The sequence below is a fragment of the Mastomys coucha genome, unplaced genomic scaffold (genome assembly GCF_008632895.1).
Source record: "Mastomys coucha isolate ucsf_1 unplaced genomic scaffold, UCSF_Mcou_1 pScaffold22, whole genome shotgun sequence".
Lineage (NCBI taxonomy): Eukaryota > Metazoa > Chordata > Mammalia > Rodentia > Muridae > Mastomys > Mastomys coucha.
Window position 1 is genome coordinate 223,151,710 of NW_022196905.1, and position 13,443 is coordinate 223,165,152.

General features: G+C 53.8%; 1 protein-coding gene across 9 annotated transcripts in view; it reads right to left on the reverse strand.

Annotated features, from left to right (window-relative positions):
- The window catches only part of Nfix (nuclear factor I X), a 94,945-nt gene that overhangs the window by 19,852 nt on the left and 61,650 nt on the right, over positions 1-13,443 (reverse strand). For all 9 annotated transcript variants that reach the window (XM_031340584.1, XM_031340582.1, XM_031340578.1 and 6 more), the window contains exons 3-6: positions 3,823-3,885; positions 3,525-3,599; positions 3,054-3,174; positions 1,646-1,782 (exon numbers count right to left, since the gene is read on the reverse strand). In XM_031340584.1, the coding sequence (XP_031196444.1) occupies positions 1,646-1,782; positions 3,054-3,174; positions 3,525-3,599; positions 3,823-3,885 (396 nt within the window). The remainder of the gene's footprint in view (positions 1-1,645; positions 1,783-3,053; positions 3,175-3,524; positions 3,600-3,822; positions 3,886-13,443) is intronic.

A 13,443-nucleotide genomic window follows, 5' to 3' on the forward strand; every position in this document is an offset into this window, starting at 1 on the left:
CAGCAGAGGTGTTATCTGGTGGCAGCTGTGTACCACCTGATAGCTGGCATGGTGAGGAGGGGGGAGTGCCCCACCAGCTGTGCACAGCTGTCCCTGCTGCTGCACAGTGCCTACCCAGCTGTTCCCATCCTGCAGCTGGGCTGCTTAATTGGCGATTTGTCGCAGCCCAGGGAAACAACGACAAGTTGGGGGGTAAGGGATCCTGGGGGCAGTGCATGGCAGGACTGCCAGAAGCAGCAGAAATGGCAGGCGGTAGAGCAGATAGAGGACAGACTTCAGAAGCCTGGCGAGGAGGCTCTTGGGAGCATGGAGTCACAGGCAGTCAGCGGGTCCTCAAGGTACCCTAGCAGCAGTCCTTGCACATGTCACCTGCCCAGCCCAAGGGTAAGCCTGGCTGGGACCTGGCACATAGCAATCTTCAACCTTCTCAGCTCCTTCTCTATCCACCTCCAGAGACTTCCCCTAGGGTGTGTGTAGGTCACACTGGCTCAGGCCGTGTCTGCCACAGGGAGGTCCTGTGAGGGACCTCCAAGCCATGCTGGGGGTGCCTTTCCACAGAGCAGTCTCCACTGATGCTCTAGAGGGTGCCAAGTCCACTCCCTTAGCCCAAGACCAAGAGGTATGTAAGTTTTGCTTGTCTTTGCAGAGTCAAGGCCAGAGACTACACTGGCTTCCTCAGCCAGACACCTGGCTCAAACAATGAAGCTGGGTCCCCAGGCCCATCCAGAATGTCCCCAGCTCCATCTATACTGTACAATGGCAGGTCTGCACTTTTGGGTCCCAGTGCCTCAAGAACATTCACAGCTTCTGGTGTGCACAACTGGGCTGCCTGTGACCAGCCTGCCCTGGAGCCTGGAGCAGCCGGAGCTGGTGGCTGGGCTCAGCAGGAAGCCAGCTCAGTGAGGACTGGGAAGGTCTAGGCGGCTTCCTCTGGGCTCTTCAGAATCTCTTCTCTTTTTGAGTTTCCCAAGACAGTTCTGCTCTTCTACCCTCAGTGCTGAGCTTCTTTGTAAAGCTAGGCCCCAAGGCTAGCTAGGGTTAGTCTACCTCAAATCTGTCTCCCTGGGGGCACCTGGCGATGTCTAAGAACATTGATAGTCATCCAGTAGGGTGGCTGGATGCACCCTGCAATCCCAGCACTTGGGAGGCTGAGGTAAGGGCATTCAGAGTGTGAGGCCAGCCTGGCTGTTACATAGCTAGGCCCTATCTCAAAATAAAAACAACTCACGAAGGGGTAGGTGTTTGCTACTGGCATCTAGTGGTGGAGCCAGGAGTGCTGCTGAGCACCTCCCAAAACTAAGGCTGCTCTTGCCTCAGAAAGCCAGGAGGCCTCAAACACAGCCCTGGGCCCAGCTGAGGAATGACTTAATCCAGGGAACCACAAGGCTGGGTAGGTCTCTAGAGGCAAGGGATCTATGAAGAAGAGGCCATGCCCTCAATAGATGGCACTGTAGGTTTGGTAGCCGTCTGCTCTACCCACCATGCCGACAGGCTGGCTAGCAACTTGGGTGGCTGAGCTTCTCACCCCACTTCCCTCCATCAGCATGGTCTGACACCCTTAGGACCTGAGAGCCTGAAAGTGCCACCTGACAAAAGAGGCCATAGGGAAGCACAGGCTGCCACATTGCCACCGCCATGCCCATACCTGCATCCACGTCATTGGGCCATCCGCTAGACTGGCTGCTGCCAGCTGCTGGGGAGCGGCCTGTCCCAGGATAGAACACATCATCAACTGGGCTCTCCATCTCACTGTCATCGATGGACTTGGGGCGCTTGGTGGTGCTGAGAAAGAAGAAGCAGCAAGTCAAGTGGGCCAAAGTTCCAGACACAGCAGTTTCAGGTGCGGAGCATCCCCAGACCTGTTCTCCCTTGGGTTGCCAGGACATCACTGAAGGCCCATCAAAGAATGGGCAAAACACCTTCATCTGCCTTCTATACCCCTTCCACTATTTCCTGTTAGCTCTCAGCTGTGCTGTGGAACTCAGTCATTAAAGAGTGTTTCAGCCAATGGTGGTGGCTCGCGTCTGTAATCATAGTACTCGGAAGGCTGACATAGGGGGACTGCAGTGAATTCCAGGCCAGCTAGTTGAGCCTGTCTCAAAAAGTAAATAAATTAAATTTTAAAATTCTAATGGAAGACTAAAAACAAACACGAAAGGCTGGAGAGGTGGCTCAGAGGTTGAGAGCTGTACTGCTCTTGCAGAGAACCTGGTTTGGTCCCCAGTACTCATATCAGGGAGCTGTAAGTCCAGCTCCAAGACCTCTGGTCACGTGCACATACCCACACCAGGGGTTGGCAGTGCACACCTTTAGTCCCACCACTCAGGACACAGAAGCAGGCAGATCTCTGAGTCTGAGGCCAGCCTGGTCTACACAGTGAGTTCCAGGACAGCCTCAGCACACAGAGAAACCCTGTCTTGAAAAAACAAACAAAAAACTTTAAAAAATATGAAAGTGAACAAAAACTTTTCAGGTTAAAAAAGGAAAACTCAACTTCCTTATGCAGAACTCTGGTTCTGACCTCAGGCATCTCTCTTTTTGTGCAAACCACCCTCTCTGTCCAGGCCTTCCTATGTTCTACCCTGGAACAGTGGCCTCCCTGCTGTCAGCCCCACCCACACATGCTGTGGCTGCAGGGAGCTTTCTGGAACACGCACCCCATCATACCCTTCAGTGGCCCCCTGCTCCCCTAAATGAATTCAAAAGTCCTCTGGTCTCTAAAGTACTCTGCAGGGATAACCCTGATGATGTGTCCAATTCTGACTGAGAGGAAAGCTACCTGGACCCTCCAGCTTCCTACCAGCATGTTATGTGTCTGGCCTCAAACATCATCTCTACAAGATATGCCTCCTCTGAGACTCATGTTCAGGCAGTCACGTGCCTTCTTATGGGTCATGTTTACAATCAAGTGTTCCATGATAGCATAAAGCAGGAAGCTCAGTGAGTGGTTGCACATGATGACATGGTAGAGTACCCAGCCCACGAAGCACACACAGCTGTTTAAGCCATAGGGAGGTGGCTAGGAAGGTGACGAGGCCGTAGGCCATGCTTACCTGGTGGAAGGAGGGGAGGTGATGGACCGCCGTCCCAGGGTCACTTGATTTATGTTGTAGTAGCTGGGGCTCTCCAGGTCCGCCAGTGAGAAGTTGGGCCCTGATGCAGTTGCAACAGGAGCTGGAAGACAGAGAGGTTGGTGAGACTGGAGTATGCTGTTGGGGACCCCCTGGGCCAGGTCACCAAGAGACTCTTCCTAGAAGCCCAGGAAGAGCTCCCTGTGATGTCTAGGCTGCTGGGAAGAACCCTTTCCTGGGTGGGATATAAGGCAAGAAGTTTTGGTTGTGGGCTCCCTGCCCCCTGCCCCAACAGCAGAGGTTAAAGACAGGATTCTCTAGGCAACTGCTCCTTCCAGCTCAGGGCCAAAGGGACAGAAAAGTCTCCAAGATATCATCAACATGGCCCTGTGAGGTCTGAAAACCACCTCTGCACCCTAGTTCTGGTCCCTGATCTGAGAGGACATCACTTACTCTGCGATACTCTCACCAGCTCTGTCACATTCCAGACCCCAGATGTCACAAAGCAGTCCTGGAAGCTTAAGTGCCCTAAAGAAAGAAAATGGTCAGTGAGTGGAGTCAGACCATGATGGGTTCCTACCCAGTTCCTCAAAGCTCTCCCCTGCTCAATGCCGACCCTTCAGGGCTTCCCCACTATCCCTCAGGTGGGCCCCGAAAAGGTGAACACGCCAGGGGGAGCCTCCCTTCTTGGATGGCAGCCCAAGTCAGTGGACAGCCGAGTAAAGGAAAGGAGGATGGGGTGGATACTGACCGTTGGGCAGTGGTTTTATGTCCGCATCTCCTTGCTGGTTTGAACTATCTGATTGTCCGGATTCTGCAGGAGAAACAAAAGGGAAAAAAGGGTCAGGTACAACTAGTGACTAAGCAGGCACCCTCCAGCCTTAGGCACCGACCCCAGGCAGTAGACCCTGTTCACCCAGGCTCCAGGGCTAGCCCGTGGGAACTGGGGGAACAATGACAGTAAGTACTTCACCCGACATTTGTGCTGGATTGGTCACTGTGGCTGGAGAGAGGCATCCTGGGCAGAGTGTGCATCGGCATCTCTGGCCTCTACCCACTCGATGCTAATAGCACCTTCACTGTGACAACCCAAACTACCTCCAGAAACTGCTCAATGAGCCCTGAGGGTCAGAGCTGCCATGGATGGATAGATAGCACTGACCAAGAGTCTGAAGTCAGGAGGAAGAAGCCAGTGATGGGCACTGTCTGTAACGGGGCAGACCCCCGGGGCCCTCCCTCCCCCAGAGGGGCATTCCCATCCCTGAGTTCATTAATTAATGCTGTTCCTATGGACTTGTGCCCCTCCGTCTCACCTTTATGCTTACAGCAATGCCTGGCAACCGGGAGGGGGGAGGTGTGCCCTGCTGCCACCCAATTCTGTGCCAGCCTGTCTGGGCTGTCTCATGCCCCACTGCCACAGCTGCTCAGAGGGAGCCCTGAGACAAGGGCCTATTGTGTGGTGGAAGCTCACAGAGGGCTGGGGGCAGGGTGGAGTGTGTGTGTGAATATTTTGCTGAGCTTGAGAAAGCCCCCCACCGTCGCCCCCTAGGTCCTCCAAAGCTTTGTGTGTGCCAGGGGCAAGATGGGGACCTCCAGAATGCCTGCCTGGGCATGACAGCTGGTGAGAGGGTGGGGGTGCTGAGGTAGGTTGTAGGGCGCTTGGTGAAGACTCAGCTATTCATAAGGACCAGAGGGGTGGCATCTGACACTGTGCCCTGGTTCTGGCCGAGGCTTTGCTGGCCTCTTCAGAGCGGCCTGGACACCCTAGCTGGGCTGCTGGGCCGTTCGTTCACAGAGTTCCATGTATGGCCTGCTTGTTTCTAGGTGGGGTTGGTGGGTCCTGCTCTAAGAGTCAAGGGCCTCTCCATCTGTGTCTGGGAACACTGGCCAGGCTCCTGGGCTAGCTCATGGTATGATACGTAGGAGGCTGTTCCATTTGAGGGCCCCATACTCTTTTCTTTCATCTTGTTCAATTTTTTTTTTTCTTTCATGTCAGTACTGGGGATCGAACTTAGGGCCTCATGTGTGCAAGGCCAGAGCTCTACCACTGACCTACAGCTCCAGTCCTTTTTTTATTTTTATTTTCCAATTCCAAGAAATAATGGTTAATCTTGCTATGAAATATGAGGTAGAAGTTATGAGGAAAGTGTTCACAGCTTCCTCTTCCAATTTGAGGGGCATCCTTCCACGCCACTGTGTGTCAGTCACCTCTTTGCTTGGCATTCTTTGCCATGGGGGCGGTATCTTAGGGCCTCGTCCTATAATTTCTAGCTATATCTTGAGACCTTACTGTACCCTGGTATCACACAGTATGGATTTTCTTCTTACTCTATGGACCCCTGGGTCTGATGTAAGTCCAAGCCAGTCCAAATGGAAACCAAGGGGTCTCGGTGGCAGGTGGCCTATGCTAGGGCCTTCTTGGAACCCCTCTGTGAAGCTACCTCAGTATGCTGAAGAAAGGCAGAGCCTCAAGACTGGCATGCAGAGTCCATCAAAGGATACATGGCACACGCTCTGCTGCCCATAGACTGCCATGAATCGCACCCATCCTGGGGCTGACACAGCCCAGAAGACCTCCACATCTGGGTCAGTTTGAGGGGGCTCAGAATCCACCCCATAAGAGCACAGCTGGCCCACTGCAAAAAGCCAAACAGAGAGGGAGAACTGCGTGCTCATGTGTGTGTGTGTGTGTGTGTGTGTGTATGTGTGTGTGTGTATGTGTGTGTGTGTGTGTAAGCACGCACACACATCCAGCCAAAGGACAGAAAAGAGTAGAGAACATGACAAAGAGATGGAGGTGCGCCAGCAATGGTGACTACGGCAGAGACAAATAGGGCTCCAGGAGAGTGCAACAGACAGGAAATCCTTTTAAACCAGGACAGTTCCCAAAAGGGCGCTGCTTTTTATTACTATTAGTTCATAGAAAGGAGCAAACAGGAGAAGCTGGGGAGGATGAGGCCGGCTGCCACGCGCCACTAGGCGTGGCTCTGGGCGCTGCTGGCAGCCATTTTAGACCTTGGCAGCCATCTTATGTCTGGCGGCCTTAGCCAGCATTGCCACAATGCCGCCACCACCAGCCCCCAACAAGCTCAGCTCAGCTCCAGGACAAAAGGCAGAAACACTGGAAGTCTGGATCTAGACTCACAGGCAAAGGAGCCAGCCCTAGAGCCAGGGCAGCTGCAGCCAGGGTTCTGCAGGTCTGCACTAGCCTCAGCTTTTATGATCCCTGCCTGAGCCATGAACGAGCAGGGAGGATGAAGCCGGTGTCCTGAAAGCATTGTAGCTTTGCTGAAATGCAGTCATAGTTCTGCGTACCATGTCTAGGCCCAAGGACCTACCAGTTGAGCAAGAATGGACCCCTGCCCAATAAGGCCAAGAGTATCTAGGAAGTAAAGGTTGTCAGCTCAGGATACATCTTGGGTAGACATGAGATGGGGTTGGCAGGAAATTGGAGAGGCCACTGGGTCCTCAGTGGTCAGGCTCAGGGGCCAGCCAAGGGACATCCTGACACCCAGAGGTGGGAGCCAGTGGCCAGCTTTCCCATGTGGCAAGCTCTCTGGGATACCTTAAAACGAGGTCTGTGCCTGTTCTGGACATCCCTAAGGACCAGCAGCTGGGCCTCAGGGCAGCATGCCACAGAGTGTCCAGGCACCTTGACTCCCTCTTCTGTCTGGGACCCCTGGAGGGGGTCATAACAAGGCAGAGAGAGGGAAGGCTCTTTATAATAACCCCTCCCCTAGCCCCGCCTCATAGCCGCTTGGCTTTTATCTGGCAGAATGGGGCTTATCAGAGCCACCAGCTGAACAAACACACAAATCCACGGTTAGTGAGAAAAAATACTCTGCCTGAACTCTTTATCTCCTGTTCACAGGCCTTGCACACTGCCCACTGCCAAAAGCACAGGAGGGAACCTGAGGCGGTGCAGTGGGGGCTGAGTCCCCTGCTCTGGAGGTGGAGGGTGGTCTGCCCAAGTCCGGCCTTGCCTTGTCTGCCTTTCCGCCTCAGCCTCCTCTCTTCCTCCCTCCTTGTGCCCAGCCCATCAACAGTCCTCTCTGGGAGTCCCTGCCAGTGGGTGAGCTCCAGCCCACACAGAACCCCCCTCCAGTGTCTGCTTTCTCACTGGGGACAATGGGCCAGCTGGTGGCCTGTGGAACAGTGGAGGGACAGGGATGATACTGGCTCATAACAAGGCAGGCAGGTGCTGCTTCGTCTCTTATCCTGCCCATCCCACCCTGGACACTGCCACTCTGGTCCCCTAGTTTGCTGTGGCCCTGTCTCCTGGGGGCTTTTCCTGCTTCAGCCTCTCCAGTCTGGCTGCCATGGAGGAAGCAAGGGCTACAGCTCCGGTCTCCTCTGTTCAGAGCAGCCTGACCCAGGGTGGGAAAAGAAAACAGCTCCTCCCTGCTCTCCTGTCTACAGAGCCTGGGGCTCCTGCTACTTCCTTCAGAGAAGGAACCAGGACAAAGGCTCACCACCACCTCCCCTGGACCCAACCCAAGACAACTCGATAGTCAGGAGCCAAACTCCCCCAGGCTCCCAAGTGTCTCCCACTCTGCCCTGCAGATGCAACTACCTGAGAACCAAGCCCTACCCACATCTGATAGATGCCCTTGTTGGGCAGGCAGCTTGACCCTGCCCACCTGGGCCAGGTTTGGAGAGAGCTCACAGTTCATTCTCAGTACTGTTGGATGGTTGGTTAGAGGTCAGACACCTTGTGACAGGCAAACGTACAGCTCTTGTCTTTCTCCGAGAGCCCAGGTTGCTCATACAATGTATGAGCAGAGGCCATCCCTGCTAGTGGTCTTGGTTACTACACAGGATGTCTGGAAGGCAGGGATGTGAAGGAGCAGGTGAGATGATGAATTTGGATTGACTGGGCACGGGCCCAAGTGGGTTCTACAAAAGGACCTTGACTGCAGGTTTCCCGCCTGCTCTCCAGTCATGCCTATCCCACAGGTCATTCCCAGCTGCTGCAGAGCTTACAGACCGCAGGCGTCAGACTGCATGCAACTGACAGTGGCCAGCACAGGTTTCTCTTTTTTCCATGCCCCTCAATGGCTCTTGGGACATACAAAACAAAAACAAAACCAAAAAAACCTCCCATAAGGCTGCCCTTTTGCTGGGCGGTGGTGGTGCACGCCTTTAATCCCAGCACTTGGGAGGCAGAGGCAGGTGGATTTCTGAGTTCAAGGCTAGCCTGGTCTACAGAGTGAGTTCCAGGACAGCCAGGGTTATAGACTGCCCTTCCTGCCCCACGTTAGGTTCATGCTCTCAGCCCCTGAACTTTTGCTGTTTTTGGCTTTCTCTCAGATCTCTATCTCTGGGTTTCCTTTTGTTCCTTTCTCTCTTTCTCTCTCTCTCTTTCTTTCTTTCTTCTTTTTTTTTCCAGTGTCCTGTGTATGTGTGTGTGTGTGTGTGTGTGTGTGTGTGTGTGTGTGGTCAGGGGAGAAGAGAGACTGTTCTCAAGCATAGCTCTGGAGAGCAAGCTCTCATAGCCAGAGCCCAGCATTGCCCAAAACCCTGATGTATATATATATGTGTGTATATGTATGTATGTATATATATATATATATCTCCAATCACAGACAAGGATGTATTTATGGCTCCTAGCAAGTGAGGGAGGAATTCCTGTTCACTACAGCCAACACTCCATGGCTCCCACGCGAAACAAGCTCATTCTGCAAGGGGCAGCTGCGTGTAGCTTGCTGGCCAGCCGCCTCCGTGGACTTCACCCAACATAGTCTTTAGGGGCCAGGAGAGGTGCACAGATTGGCCTCCGCTGTCCTCCAAAAGCACACCTAGGCATGTGGATACACTCAGCTGAACACCCTTGCTATGCCCTCAGGCACACACGCCACCTGCAGAGGCCACCAGCCCCTACTGAGTGACAAGACAAGGTGGAGTAAGATGGAACAGCCACAGAAAGGGACTTCAGCGGAGGCAAACCACTGGTCCAGAAGCAGGCAGGGGTGTGATTCCAGCTCCCATTCTTGCCCTCCCTAGGGCTGCATCTCATCTGCCTGCCTCTCCCCCCTCCTCTGTGATTCCGGAGTGTCCAGGGCACAGGAAACCCAATCTCAAGGAGAGCCAGAGGCCCAGCCTGCAGCAATCAGAGCTGCAGAATGTGACTATTGTACCTCCTGAAACCCAAGTCAGAGAATCTGAGACACCCTGAGGAGGGGGCCGCAATGAATGGGGGCTGGGAGAAGGGTCACAACGGGGTTCTCCCTGTCTCAGCAAACAGGACACTGGGGACCTGGACTGAGGAAGTCCTTGAGCGTGCGGGGCAGCCAGATGGCAGAGGGAGGTGGGGCTGGGGAGACAAGGGGCTTCTCAGGTCTCCCTCTCCTTCCCTATGTTCCCTACCTGTGCCCAAGCTAGCATAAACACACAACCCAAAGCTGTCCAGGGGCTGGGGATGTCCCTCCTGTCACCTCTAGGAGCAGGAACCTGACCCGGAATCACAGCCTTGGTGGTGTGGGTGAGTAAGGAGGGTGACGAAGGTGTCTACCAGCCTTCCTCTATACTCTCACCACCTCATCTCACAGACATCAAAGGCTCTGGCTTTGCCTGAGACACCTGCCAGGGGAGAAGGGGATATTCCAGAAGAAATAAGTTTCAGGAAGGGAAAGAGAATAAGTCATAACCACAGGGACATATGGTCTACTTGAGGGCTGGGGCACAAGGCATGACAAGTGGATACCCTGATGGGCTGGACAACAGGGACCTGGTGGACCAGAGACAGCATGGGAAAATGACATTTTGCCCTCCACACCATCTTCTCCCCGCTGCTTCCTAGGTACCATGTAGGAGCAGAGAGGAGTCTGCCTTCTCTCTATAGCTCGTGGTGAGGATGTGTTTAAGAGCCTCGGGTCCTACGTGAGGAGAAGGCTCTCTTCCTCAGCATCACTCATGGTGTGGAAACAGGAACCCTAACCGCCAACCCTTCAGCCACGAAGCCTCCCACCACCACCTTCGTATGGGGAGAAGGTGTTCCTGAACTCACGCCTTTCTCCTAGAAAACAAGAGTGGGGTTTCCATCTCCCTCTACCCCATGACAGTCCGGCCTGCCAGGGAGGTTCTCGCCTGCCAGGAGTGGCTGGATGTGCTCTGCCAGGTATCTGCCAACTGCCAGAGGCCCAGGGAGAAATGAAGACAGAGAAGGGCACTGAGTAGTGGGACAAGGGGGACAAGTTGGCAGGGGAATGGAGTGCTTAGGGATGACAGACTGAGGCCAGCAGGGGAGAGAGAGGAAGGAGGTGAGGTCACAGATAGAGGCCCCCAGGGGAGGACACAGACAAAGACACGCAGCCTAACAGGGGCCACCCAGGACACATAGGTAGGCTCACATATAGACCCAGCAACTCAAGGACCAGGAGTGAGCAAGCAGATCCACGGTTTGCTAGGTAGCTACACCGATCCCAGCGGGGTATCTCAGAGGGGCCACAAGCAGGGGATTCCACCAGAGCAAAGTTCCCATCAGAGATGCTGGGTTGGAGGCAGTACAGAGGCCGAAAGAGCAGGTATGACTCGGAGCTGAGGAGAGGTAGAAGCCACCTGGCCCAGGCTGGCCTTCCCTTCCCAGAAAGGAACCACTGGTCTAGACTGCTGGAGAACTATGTGGGTCCTCTACCAATCTGAAGACTCTGGCTTTATCCTAGCACAAAGGAGACAAAGAGAAACATTTAGGCAAAGGGAGACAGAAAAAGGCAGGCAGCAATGGCATGAACAACTCAGGTAAGGTCCATCCATGTTCCAGAGCCTCCCGGTCCAGTGGCCTTGGCAAGGTTCACATTGGTTGCTTGGCTGTAGGTAATAGTTAAAACCTGCCTACTGTAGTTAACACTAACACCTGCCTGCTGAGTTCCTGGAAAAGGAACAGCTCAGAGACATGGAACATACCTCCTGGTCCAAAGCCTGGCTCTGAGCAGCAGCTCCTTACACTCTCCTTATTCTTATATCCAATCACCACTTCTCTTCATCTCCATTTGATGACATGCTACCATCCCCTCACCACCGCCAGGCTCTGCTCAGATGCCACTTTCGCTCACTGGTGACGAGTGACATACTAAGTACATCTGAGATTGCAATTTTTGGACCCAGAGGCCCCAGGAGTGAGCAGCAGGGGGCCTGGCTCACTACCTCCTATAAGCAACAGCAGAGGGGGTTCTCAGCCACTAAAGGGCAGACCCCAAAGCGCCTGTGATATAGGTATATCCACCTACAGCAGTCATTAGTAAATGGTCTGAGGCTGCTCATCACATGGGGACGGATGGGGAAAGACCTCAAGAGATGGTCAAGGCCAACAGAGAAGTGGGGAGCACAGAGCTTGCCTTTGGATTCTGAAATTCCAGCTCTAACAACCTGCCCTGCACTTGCCCTGCTCAATCCTGGAGTGGAGCGAGCTGAAGATACCAAGAGCACAGACCCTGGCCCTAGGATGGCAAGCACCACCTCCTGCTGCCCATAGCCCTGCCTTCTTTACAGACAAATCCTGGCAATGTTGGCTGGTGCCATAATTTGCCAGCAGCTGCGTCTAGCATTTCCAAGGGCCTGAATCCAGGGATCATATGACAATGGGGTCCAGACAAGTAGCCCCTGGCCTAGGAACCTGCCCCTCCTCAAGGTGCTAGGTAGAAAATGACAGTGGGCAATGCCTTCAATACACCACAAGCCAGAGAAAGCCAGTGTTGGGGGGTGGAGAATGTGTGTCCCCACCCCAGCCTGGGGCCTGTGAAGCTGAGCCCCACCCTACTCCCTCTATTTCCAGCATTGCCCTTTCTGGACTTTTGAGTTGCCCAGGCCAGGCCAGGCCAGGCTGGGCTAGCCAGATACCCACCCCCATCACCAGCTGCTCCTGAGGCTATTAATAGTGTTTCCCCTTCCCAGGGCTGGGCAACACCCCCCCACCCCTAACCCAGCCAAACACATTTGCCCTTGGTCTAATTACTCGTGAAGGGAAGTAGTCAGTCCCTAATGCCAGCCCTAGGATGAGAGGGGCAGCAGAGGCTCTGAAGGTCACATAGGTGACTGCCTGGGACCAGCAGGAGTCCAAGAGCAACAGTGTAGTAGAGAAGAGCTAGGGAAAGAATTAGAGTCAGGCCAAGCAGTGTGAGGAGGAAGGCCAGAGGAGGCCAGAGGAGGCAGGTGGACAGGAGGCAGAGAAAGGAGGCAGCCGGGGCAGAATGCTGCTTTCAGGGAGAAATAAAGCTGAGAGGGTTGAAGTGCTTCTTGCTGCTAGTCCACATAAAGAGGACCATGCAGCAAAGGGTGAGCTGGGACCCATAGGACATGGAGCCTGAGGGACAGAAATGGGGGGACAGGGCATGACCCCCTGCACCTCTGCTACCCTGGGCATCTCTCCTGCGGCCCACTCCTATAAAGAACGCATCCAAGAATGGTGGGGGCTTAGTGGGGAAAACCTAGCAGAGCTCACATACCTTAACTCACCATAAAGGGCCAGCTGCGTTGAAGTACCGGCCTCAGCCCCTACAGGACAGGGCCCTGGTCGTGGGCAGACCAACTCTGGTTGGTGGAAGGAAGGCAGACACAAACACGTCCCATAATCAGATGTTTCAGCAGGACTTGGTTCCTACCTACAGGCCCAGCAGCCTTGTCCTCAAACCTTCCCTACTGGGTAGCCTCCAGCTGGGTCAGCACTGGCAGACTGGCCTGGAGGGAAGTCTACCAGAACCATCAACTCCACGAGGACAAGGCCTCTTGACTTTGCTTACAGCTTCATCTCCACCACTTCTTAAAGACTCTAAAGAGCCCTTTCTTTTCTTTCTTTTTTTTTTAAAGATTTATTTATTTATCATATGCAAGTACATCATATCTCTCTTAAGACACTCCAGGAGAGGGCATCAGATCTCCTTACAGATGGTTGTGAGCCACCATGTGGTTGCTGGGATTTGAACTCATGTCCTTCGGAAGAGCAGTCAGTGATTATAACCGCTGAGCCATCTCTCTAGCCCTAAAGAGCCCTTTCTAGATCCTTTCTGCAACTGTGGCTTCTACTCTGATCCCAACCTCACCCCCCTCAAGGGACAGAGCACCCCCTAGCTGGCACCTTCCTCCCCTGCTGAAGACAGGCCATCTTCCTGTTCCACCTTTGATCCCGATCCCGTAAACCTGAGCTGAGCCTCCTATCAAAGTACTCGATGGACAGAAGGAGCCCAGGGCTCCTAGAAAAGGGCAGGACAAGAGAATACTCTTCCACTCAGGAGGCCCAAAGGCTGCTAGAGCCCTTTAGACCAGACACGAAGGACCTGGAATCTTGACTCCAAGTGTGGTTTGTGTTGTTGTTGGTTTTTTGTTGTTTGTTTTAATAAAAGTTTTATCTGTTATTATCATTTTATTGGGTTTTTTTTTT